Source organism: Monodelphis domestica, chromosome 7 (genome assembly GCF_027887165.1).
Source record: "Monodelphis domestica isolate mMonDom1 chromosome 7, mMonDom1.pri, whole genome shotgun sequence".
Taxonomy (NCBI): domain Eukaryota; kingdom Metazoa; phylum Chordata; class Mammalia; order Didelphimorphia; family Didelphidae; genus Monodelphis; species Monodelphis domestica.
The window spans coordinates 89,101,111-89,112,654 of record NC_077233.1 but is presented as its reverse complement, the minus strand read 5'-3'; the positions used below and the strand labels follow the sequence as shown (position 1 = coordinate 89,112,654).

At 44.0% G+C, this 11,544-nt stretch overlaps 1 protein-coding gene across 2 annotated transcripts in view; it reads left to right on the top strand.

The window, feature by feature from the left end:
• The first annotated feature begins 2,065 nt into the window (after window positions 1-2,065).
• MAPKAPK3 (MAPK activated protein kinase 3) overlaps window positions 2,066-11,544 on the top strand; it is a 90,284-nt gene continuing 80,805 nt past the window's right edge. The window contains exons 1-2 of one of the 2 annotated variants that reach the window (XM_007499917.3): window positions 2,066-2,253; window positions 2,993-3,273. In XM_007499917.3, coding sequence (XP_007499979.2) covers window positions 3,016-3,273 — 258 coding nt within the window. In that variant the 5' untranslated portion in view covers window positions 2,066-2,253; window positions 2,993-3,015. The remainder of the gene's footprint in view (window positions 2,254-2,992; window positions 3,274-11,544) is intronic. The other variant, XM_001378787.4, reaches the window with a different exon arrangement.

Genomic DNA, 11,544 nt, shown 5'->3' with positions numbered 1-11,544 from the left:
TGAATTGTACCAATGACATTACAAAAGCCTCAATTAAAATCACTAGACTTCCTGAAAATTATTCAGATCAAGTGTCACTCTGAAGCAAACATCAGCCCCACTCCTAGAATAACAAAATTAATTGTCTAATCTTTCCTAGTAGTTTCTCTGTATATCTCATTGGCATTGACCATGTTCAAATGTGGCACAGTAAGAAGACTAATAGCTTTGGGATCAGAGGACATGGATTTGAATCTTAACTTTTTTATTCACTCCTTGTGTGATGTTGGACAATTCCCCTCACTCCTGTCAGTTTCCACATCTGAAAATGAAGGGAATTAGCCTAGATCATAAATCAGGAGCTGAGAGGGCTCTCCGAAGCCATTTAGTTCAATCCCCTCATTTTATAGATGAGGAAACTGAAGCCCAGGAGGAAGGGTAAGTGATTTGCCCACACAGATAATAAGCTAATCAGAGGTGAGATTTCAAGCCAGATGATCTCTAGGGGCCCCACCAACTCAAAATCTAGGAGCCTATTCTATTGCTTTCTATCCCTCCAACAATCATTCAGTGCCTCCTACCTATTCCTATTATAGGGAACACCAAGAACTTTTTTCCTCTTGAGTTCATTGTCTGCCCAAAGGTGGATAGTTGATATAGTGGATAGAGCACCATGAATGGAGTTCAGAAGACTTTAGTTCAAATGTGACCTCAGACACTAGTTTCAGGACCCTAAGCAAGTCACTTAACCACTAATCTGTTTGTTTCCTTAACTGGTTAATGGGGGATAATAAAAGCACTTGTCTCACAGGGTTGTTATAAGGATCAAATGAGAAAATAATTGTCAAGCCTCTAACAAAGTGCCGGACACACCAAATAGCCTTTTCCTTTTCCTTTTCCTCCTGAGAATAAACTTTAACTAGATGTCCTACAGGCCACGGATCTCAGGGAAAGAGTAAAGGATCTGCTAGCAAAAGAACAAGGCTTAATAAATGCTGATTTGACCTAACCTAGATGGGAATCCTACTTTTACTTATTGGCTGTGTGATTATGGGAGAGTTAGTTCCACTCTGTAAGCCTATTTCCTTAATTGTAAAGTTGGTCCAATTTAAGGACCTCTAAATTTCCTTTCAGCTCTAAATTATGTCACTTGTGGCTAATATTTATAGCTTGCCCAAAGCAAAACAGTTGATTGACCATTTGCGCTTTTCGAGAGTTCTCCGGGTGGCCGAGAGAAGGCAGCAAAGGCTAACCCTTCGTTCCAGCACATCTGGGTTAGAACCTGGACTAGAGCTTCCTCGGGGCGGGGGACGGGAAGGACCCTTCCATTCAGTCCCTGTCCCTACTCCAAGATCTAGTCGGAGCTCTCTGAAACCTCTCCCTTCCCCTCTCGATAGAGGAAACTGGTTCTTTCTGTCTGTGTCTCCCCTACTTTCCAAAACCTGAATCTTCCTCTCCTGTGCGATCCAGAAGGTACTTCATCCCAAGGTGGGAGACTTGGTTCTTCTCGCACCCCCATTCCTGACCTGCCCCTCTTTCCAACAGGAGGAGAAGGAAGACACTTCAGCCAGGCTGGGGAGTAGAAAGAACTGTTTATTGATTGATCGATAGATTGATTGATTGGCTGGCTTTGGCCATTGGTGTCCCGGCTCCGCCACTAACGTTGCCTTAATTAAGTCACTTATGTCCTCTCGAGGCTACAGTTTCCTCCTTTGTAAAGCGAGGGAGGTAGATCTGGATAATCCCTAGGTGCCCCCAAGTCTACACTTTTGATCAACAGTAGCGCTTTCTCTTTGCAGTTCAAGGTCTTCTTTCTAGTCTTTTTTTCCCGCGGACCCCTCACCCCCATTTCTTACACATTCGAGGGGCGAATTCTTCTCTCTTGCCCCCAAGCTTTGCTGCCCTCCCCTAAATTCTGGAGCGTCAAACCTCGCCGTGGCCCGGACAGAGTTGGGGACGCGTGAGCTCCTCAGAGTGAGTAGGGGGAAGCAGGATGGAGCTGGGAGTGGTTTTCATTTCCTTTTTTTGTCTTTTCCCCTCTTGGCGTCTGGGCCTCCGGGCCCCGCCTCTCCCACTCTCCTCTGGGTCCCCGACCCCAGGTCTCGGCCTTCCCCTTTAAGGGCTGACCGAGCGGGCCCCAAAGTTGGGATGACGCGTGGGGCGGGTCACGTGGGGGCCCCAGGCCAGTGCTTGTCGGCTGCCGTGGCCCGGGATCCGAGTCCGGCTCCGGTATAGCCCCTCAGCCCGCGCCGCCGCCAGCACCGCCGCTTCCAGGTAGCCATCCCCTCCTGAACCCCTCCCAGCCTCTGCTCCCACTTCTGAGCCTCCCTCCCCGCGCCCTGCGCCTCACCTGGTCGGGACACACCTGGTGCTGGCCCGCACACCTGCGCCCAGTCTCTGCCCTTCTCTCTGTACCCGCTCCTAGCGCGTGCCCTCAGCCTCCTCCTGCTCAGCACCCCCCTCAGCTTGGCTCTTCTTCACTAGGCCCCCACAGACTTTTCTCTAATCTCAGGTTCTCTCCTCCCCTCTTGTCCTCCCTCCCCCCAACCCCAGCACATCTGGCCTTCACTCCACCTGAGTTCTCAGTTTCACCCCCGCCTACTCAGCTCCCTTCTCCTCTAATGCACTTAGCCCCTCTCGGGCCCTGGCACAGCGATCTTCAGCCTCACCTGTGTTTGGTACACACTTTGCCCCTTCTGTAGCCTACACCAGCTTGGCCCAGGTGTACACCCCTCCCACCCCTGATTATTCAACTTTGGTGCTCTTGTCAGTAGCTCCTTCTACTCCTGGTTCTTACTCCCCTCACCCCCCACCCCCATTTTATTTGTTCCTTTCACTTTGTGGTCGGCATCTCACTTCTCTCAGGCAGCTGGCTAGGTTCTCTGCACTGCCCTGAGACCTTCTCGCTCTGCTTCTCAGAGGATGAGCCCTGCCACATAGCACTACTTCCCCCTGCCTGGGGCTCTTGCTGAATGAGGGGCATTCCCTGAGAAGCCCTCTTTGTGATCCTTAGAGCCTCCAGCCCCCGGTCCTGCCATGGACCCCAATGGTGAACGGGAAGAGCAGACACCTGAAGGACAAGCCTCAGGCCCTGGTCCTGGGGGAGCCATGGGAGTAGGAATCCAAGGGAATGCCAAGAGTGGGCCTAGGAGTCTGGCCCATGGCAAGGTTGAGCCCAAGAAGTATGCAGTGACCGATGATTACAAGCTGTCTAAACAAGTGCTGGGCCTGGGTGTGAATGGAAAGGTCTTGGAGTGCTTCCACAAGGTGACAGGCCAGAAGTGTGCACTGAAGGTGAGTATGGCCAGACCCCCCACCCCCCAACATCTACACTGTCTGCCAGCAAATGATGTAGCTACTTTAGTAGCCTATTTTGTATCCCATAGGAGGCTTGTTATAGAAACTAGGGATGTTTAGCCTGAAGATGAGAGGACTTGAGAAAGATATGATTGCCTTCCCTCAAGTACTTGAAGGGCTGTCTCTTGGAAGAGAGCTGTCCTGTTGGCCCCAGAGGGAAGAGCTAAGAACATGGATGAAAGCAGGAAAGAGCCAGATCTCAATTCTAAATAAGGAGAAATTTTCTAACAACTAATGATGGCCAAAAGCAGAATGGGCCGCCATAGTGGGGTTCCTAGCACAGAAAACATCTTCAAACAGAAGCTGGATGACCATTTACCAAGAATATTATAGCTGAGATTCCTGTTGAGATATTGGATTAGACTGTATACCCTCTTTGCAACTCCAGTATTGTGATGTTTCCCCCTCATATCTGCCAGCCAGTTTCACAGTTGCTGGAGTATGAAGGGGGATGGTAGAGAGAATCTCAGTGTATCTGAGGAAAGGAAAAAATTTAAGTTTATAAGCCATTTCTGTGGTGCTTTATCCACCTGAGTTCTTTACATCCATGACCTGATTTGATTGACATAATAACTATGAAGTAGATGGTAAAATTATTCCCATTCTCCATTTCATAGATGAGAAAAGTAAGACCAAATGATTTGCTGAGGTCATAGAGTAATTCAGTGGCAGAGCCTAGCCTCTCAATCCAATGTTCTTTCTAACAAATTAGTGGCCACAGGGAATATTGTTTTGGACCTGGAGTCAGGAAGACATGAGTTCAAATCCTGCTTCAGATACCTATTAGTTATGTAACCTTAGACAACTCACTTAACCCCTGCCTCAGTTTCCTTATCTGTAAAATGGGGAAAATAATAGCACCTACCTCCCAGGGTTGCAGTGAAGCTAAAGATGAGATAATATTTGTAAAGTGTTTTGCAAATGCAATATAAATGTTATAATGATGATGATATCACAATTTTCCTTAAGCATCTTTATAGGGCTTCTGTCATCATCTGAAGCTCTAGGGATTATCTCTTTCCTACAATATGGTCCATACTTGGGCTTTGATTACATTTGAGGAATCTAACTGTATACAAACCCTGAGCACTTGTCTAATCACCAGACTCCCATTATGTCATAGATTCATAGAATGCAACTTTCATTTAATTCAACCTTCTCATTTACTGAGATAGAAGGTGATAGCTTCTACATGGTTACCTGGCAAGTTATCAATAGAACTGGGACTAGAACCCAGACCTTCTGACTCCCAGTTGAGTGTTCTTTACAAGACATCAGGCTGGTTCCTTTTTAAAAATGCTTCAATCTCCCTGTTGCCTGGGTTACCCATGTCTCTTGCTATTGCATTGTAAGCTCCCAGAGGGCGGGGACCACAATCTTCTCTCCCTCCTCCACATCCTGTCTGCCCACAGCATACTGTATAGGGACTACCTATATATAGATCCTTTTTTTTTTTAATGGGACTAGAAGAATTGATTCTGTCCCTCTCAGGGACTTGCATTTCTTTAGGGCTCCAGGGCCCATGAGCCAGGCTAGAGGCTGAGTTCTCTGGGGGCCTCTGAAGATTGAAGTGTAAGGCAAGCAGAACCATCTCTGTTAAAGCCTGAGGTAGGAGTGACTTGGAAATTAAAGGTAAGGGATGAGTAAGTGAAGACCCCTCAAGGCACAAGGATAGCTTTATTCTGCATCTTTCTAATATATGGGGTTTTTTAAAACTCTTACCTTCTCTCTTCAAATGAATACTAAGTATTAGTTCCAAGGCAGAAGAGCGGAAGGGCAAGGCAATTGGGAGGTCAAATGATTTGCCCAGTTAGGATGTGTTTAAGGCTAGATTTGAACCCAGGATCTTCTATCTCCAGGCCTGGCTTTCTATCCACTAAGCCGCCTAGCTGCCTCCTTCTATTATGCTTTTTATGTAATATGTATTACAGTTATCTATATCCGCCATATCCCTGCTGGAAGGCTGTGAGCCCCCTGGGTGGGAGAGGGCAAAGCCTTATCTAAACCTTATCTTCCTCAGGGTTCAGCACAGTATTTTGTACACAGTAGGAGGTTAATAAATATTTATTTTTATTTTTTTAAACCTTTACCTTCCATCTTAGAATTGCTACTGCATATTGGTTCCAAGGCAGAAGAGTGGTAAGGGTTGAGTGACTTGCCCGGGCTCACACAGTATCCAATTTGAACCTAGGACCCCATCCTCCACCCCAATTCTAGTCCTGGCACTCAATCCTAGCTACCTCCCTTAATAAATGTTTATTTAATTAAACAATGAGAACCTAACACAAAGTGGCCAATTCTCTGTGAACTGAGAGTGCCCAGATATGTAGACTTTGGGGCCATTAAGCTAGGAAGAGAGGGCAGGCTTGCATCCTGTGTAGCTGGTACACTCACTGCCAGTCCTTCCTGATAAGAATGGAATCAAACATTGGAGCTGGAGAGCTCTATTGATCTCATTTTCAGCTGAGGAAGCTGACAAATCTGGGACTAGTCAGAACTCTCTCTTCCTGCCTTCCAGACAAGGGTGATACCAGACAATACCATCCTGTCTCGACAAAAGGTTCCCTGTTTCCATCTGGCGTCTTTAACTTTCTCAACTTCTTTACTCCCTATTAACTCATCTGGTTTTCACCATTACCTTGTGAAGCAGAAGACATATATGGAGCCTCCCAACATATGGTTGCTTACTGCAGATCATGAGAGGAGGAGAGACATATGTAAGTTGTTTCAGCCATCCAGATCCTGGACTGGAACCCAAGTTTCTCTTTGTATAAACCCTGTGGCCTCTGGGAAACTCTTGTGAGGTGTAATGGAAAGAACACTGGACTTGGCTCTGATTTTTAAAAATTAAATGAAAAAAAAAATACCCTTATCTTCCATCTTAGAATTGATACTGTGTATTGTTCTAAGGCAGAAGAGTGGTAACAACTAAGCAGTATGGTATAAGTGACTTGCCCAGGGTCACACAGCAAAGAAGTGTCAGGCCAGATTTCTGGCTCTGATTTTTTAAAATAAATGTTTATTTTAAAAATATTTTTCCATGTTTTCATGATTCATTTAATTTCCCTCCCTTCTTCCCTCCTCCCTCCCAGAGCTGACAAGCAATTCCATTGGGTTATACAAATGTTATCGTTTGATACCTATTTTGGTGTAAAGTAAGGGAGAGAGAGACTCTGCAGTTGAGATGAGAAGCCAGGCTGATAATAGAGAGATCAGCCTGAGGAGCAGCAGAGGAGGGGCAAGATTTTTAACCAGCTGTATGTATGACTTCGGGCAAGAATTTATGTGGACCTCTGTTTCCTTATCTGTAAAATTAGGAGATTAGATTAAATGCTTCTTTCTGGTCTCTCCAACCCTCACATTTGTAATTCTTTTCATTGGCAAGGCTCAGTCTGTGGTTGTTACTGGGGATCTTAAAAAGGAGGAAAAGGAAATAGAAAAGGGGTGTGGGGGCCTTATGCTGTCATAAGCTTGCTGTATACTTTTTATTTTTTTTAAAACCCTTTTGGACTTAATATCAGTTCTAGGACAGAAGAGCGACAAGGGCTAGGCAACTGGGGTTAGTGTCCAATGTCATATTTGAACCCAGGACCTCCCATCTCCAGTCCTGGTACTCTATCCACAGGGCTATATCATTGCCCCTAACTTCTGTATTCTTGAGATACCATTCTCCTAGCACCAAGATGATGGTGCCATAGTTTGATGCTTGTGGTACAAGGTTGTGTTGGAGCCAGTTCTGGCAGGGTAGAGCTAATTGTTCAGTTTTCAGGGTAAGCTTTATACTTCTGCAGTTGGCAAATACTGCAAATCAGGGCTTGATTTATTATATTGTTGATTGTCTAGTCTTGGGAAAGTATTGGAGAAAATGTTAACAATGCCAATTACTCTTAAAAGTGTAGCATGCATAATTTTTTAAAATGAAAGAAAGCTAGTTGTTAAGCATTTGTCAGTGCATTACTGTGTGGTAGGAACAAAGTCACAGGAGTGGAGGTAAGAGTCTCACTGGTACAAAGACCAGTGCAGTCTTTACGAATGTTGTCTGGGGTGGGGGGGGGGGGTCCCTGTAGTGGGGCTTCTCTTTCCCTTTGGTAGTAGCCCCCAAAGAATACATCTTTTTGCCCTTCAAACCAGGGCTGATCTGAGGATTCTCTCTCATTCTCAAGTGCCTTTTTCCTTCCTTCCTTCCTTCCTTCCTTCCTTCCTTCCTTCCTTCCTTCCTTCCTTCCTTCCTTCCTTCCTTCCTTCCTTCCTTCCTTCCTTCCTTCCTTCCTTCCTTCCTTCCTTCCTTCCTTCCTTCCTTCCTTCCTTCCTTCCTTCCTTTCTTTCTTTCTTTCTTTCTTTCTTTCTTTCTTTCTTTCTTTCTTTCTTTCTTTCTTTCTTTCCTTCCTTCTTTGTTTCTTTGTTTCTTTCTTTCCTTCTTTTCTTTCTTTGTTTCTTTCTTTCTTTCTTTTTTGGCTCTAAGAAAAAGAGGGTGAAATACTCTGGGAGAACTTTAAAAATCAGTGTCATCTTCTCCATCCTTCCTCTCTTCCCTATCTTCTTTTTTTATATCACTCATCCTGGCATGAGGAGCTAAGAATATAGGCAGGAATAAAGGACGCCAAACCCTTCCTCTATGCTTCTCAGTGACAGAATTCTTGTTGGGTGTGAAGTCCTGTGCTAGGTACTGTCAGCATCTAGATTTAAAAAGCAAAGTGTCCAAACACCTTATCAATTGAGATAGGTCTATTCATTGGAAAGACCAAAAAACTTGGAGCCGGGCCTGAGTTTGAATCCTGGCCACTATCTTTGATCTAGCTGTGTGTCTTTGGCCAAGTTATTTGCCTTTGACTAGATGTGTCATATAATTTTTCTGTGCTTCATCCAGAAATGACGAGGAAGATAATAAATGCGCTCTTTGTTTTGTAGGATTGGTGTGAGGATCCAATGAGATGATGTATGTAGAGGCTTTGAGAACACTGTAGACCATTCTTACTTATTTCCACCAAAGTCTTTCTCTGTTGCCTTTCCCTGGCTTCTCATAGTTATCCTGTTTTAACACAAATGTTGGCAGGCCCTACTATTGTGCAATGTGTAGGGCACTGAACTTGCAATCAGAAAGGTCTGGGTTCAAATCCCCCCCTTACTAGATACTTACTAGATATATGATCCTAGACTAAGTCATTTAACCTCCCTTAACTCCAGTTTCTTTGTCTGTCTTTGTTTGTTAAAAACCCTTACTAACTTTGTGTCCTTGGGCATAGCTGTCTGTCTATCCATCTCTATTTCTCTTTTCCTCTTTGTTAGATTAGGTTTGTTAATGGATAGGAATGGAATAGCAGAGAGAGGACTAACCCTATAATCTGGAAATGGTAAGTTCAAGTTTTAGCTCTGACACATAATGGCCACATGGTTGCTCATCCTTTCAGAGCCACTGGCAACTCTTAGCTGTTGATCTGTCTTAGTAAAGAGAGATTCCCCTACAGATGAAATCACAGATCCTGATGGTTCCCCTCTCTGCCCTCTAAAAGTATTGCTACCTATTTAACAGGATTGTTTTCAACTCTAAAGTACTATTTACATGTAAGTACTTTTTACTGTTAATTCTTTAGCAATAGTAGTTCTTAGTTTCTGACCTAGAAAGTTCATTTATTTCCCCATCAGGGTGCCATGGTATGTAACATCTGGCAGTGCCAACCTTCTGAGAAATTCATTCCTGGAGCTGACCTGCCAAAGGGCTTTACCTGCTGTTTGGACTCTTTAAAGGACTTTATCCAGAAAGTACCCAGCTAGGAGCATTCCAGAGGTAGGAACCTCTGATGCCCAAAGAATAACTCCCAGGGACTTATAGGAGCAAATGCAGCACCCTTTATCTTCTGTGCCAGCCTTAGGATGGCAATGACCGGAAGTGTTCATCTGCTCACAGCCTCTTTTTAGACAGAATTATTATTTCCTTTCACCATTTGGCTACTCTGTCTAGCTATCACCAGAAGCCAGAAAGGAAGAGATATCAGTTGCTTCTTTTCCCCTCTCCTTTCATTCTTTTATCTTCTCTTGCCCAATCACTAAGTCATTATTTAGTAAGCCCCTATCCTGTGCAAGCCCTGCTTTAAGTTCTCTAGAATAGGGGGGTAGGGGAGAAGGTGGAGAATTGTATGACGTGGTTATAGCCCCCAGGTTGCTCACAGTATATGAGGAAGACAACACTTGAACACAGCAAAAATATATGAAATAGTACCAGGCTGTGGGTACCCAGAGGTGCTTGGGCAGGGGAGACAGTTAAAGTTTAGAGGAAGGAAGGATTTCTGTGAAGAAATGTGGATAGAAAAGGCTTGCGGAAGGAGGAAGGAGGGACTTGATTTAGGCTTTGAAGGAGACTTAGAAACAAGCTTCCCAATGAGGAAGTGGCTGGAGAGTGTGCTGCAGCTCTGCTACACAAGAAACCCAAATCCATCAAGCATTTATTAAAGGAGTATTATGGGCCATGTAGATAGCTAGGTGGTGCAATAGATAGAGCACTAGCTTGGAGTCAGGGAGACTTGAGTTCAAATATGGCTCCAAATACTTCCTATCTATATGACCCTGGACAAGTCACTTAACCTCTATTTGCCTCTAAAATGGGAACACATTGGAAAAGAAAATAGAGAACCCTCCAGTATCTTTGCCAAGAAAGTCCATGGGATCATGTAGAGTCAGACCCTGCTGATCAACAACAATGACATGCTGTGCTCAGGATATGAATTTTGGAGTTGTTGTTGAGTTGTTTCAGTCATATATGACTCTTTGTTACCCTTTTTGGGATTTTTTTGCAAAGATACTAGAGTGGTTTACTATGTCCTTCTCCATTTCATTTTACGGAAATGAAATAAATTCCTGCTCTCAAAGATCATGAGGCCTGAATTCTAGTCCTAGCTCTTCTGCTTATGAACAATGTGCCTTTAGGCAAGTCATTTAACTTCAGTGATACTCAATTTCTCCTCCTGTAAAATGGGCAAGGTATAGGGTAGTAATCCTTTAATGTCCCTTATAGTTTTAACATTCATTGATCATTAGGGAGAAAGAGTGAAGAGACTTGGAATCACATCCATGGGTGGACCAATCCATGGGTAAATCTGCCTCAAAGTTGAGTCCCAAGAGCTTTTTTGGTTTAAAAACATTTGATATTTAGTTGCCTTGGCTGAGGTAAGGAGGAAGGGAGAAGGTGGGCGGGTGAATCATAAAATATCAGAGCTAAAAGGAATTCTAGAGATCAGCTTATCCTACCCCCTCATTTTAGAGATGAGGAAACTGGGTGTAGGTGAGGTCAAGAGAGTTGCCTAAGTGATGAAGTATATCTGGGGCTTGAGACCTTTCCTCCAGATTCCTGTCTTAGCCCTCTTTCCACTACTCCAGACCTGAAGAAGATCCAGATGGCTCATGTGGAGACCTCAGTTGCTCTCAGCAAACCTCTGCTCCCAAGGAGAAGAGCTGCTGAGTCTGGTCATCCCTTATTTTTGGCCAGCCTACTTATGAGTTAAGGAAAATCAGGAATCAAGGAGAGGAGTCCAGGGTTGGATAATCCAATGCATGAATAATCAGCCTGAGTATTGAGGATTAGAGGATCTAGTTTGGAAAAAACTTTGGAGATCAAAGCCCAGCTCAGTCTCAATTAGCATGAACGATGAATCTCATGAAATTATCTGGAGTATTTGAATTCATTCTACTCAGCTCTAATAATGTAAGATATGACACATGGTTCTAGCCCAATGGCAATATACAGTGAAAATTTGAATAATTTCATAGGGTTCATTATATATACTACTCAGGACTTAGATGAGAGAACTGAAGCCCAGAGGAACTGTGATTTGCCCAGAGTCATACAGATAGTAAATTTTGGAGCTGGAATTTGAACCGAAGTCCTCTGATTCCAAATCTGTTTGTGCCAGGCAATCCCTAAGAGTTATCTGGAATCTCCAAATACTACATTTCTTCTCTCAGAAAACAAATTCCTTCTCTATTTATTTCCTTTTCCCCACTTGACAGGATAGTTTTGGTTTGAGATGGCTGAGGGCAGTTATAACAATCTTAAATAGAAATGGATCCCTATCGGCTGTATGTTGACTTTAAAAACATCAAATTAACATTATCTATGTTGTGTTGTATTTTTATTTGTTTTACTCAATATTTCTCAATCACATTTTAACTGGTCCAGGCCACACTCAAGTGTCTTGCAAAAGATTCTTAAGGAAA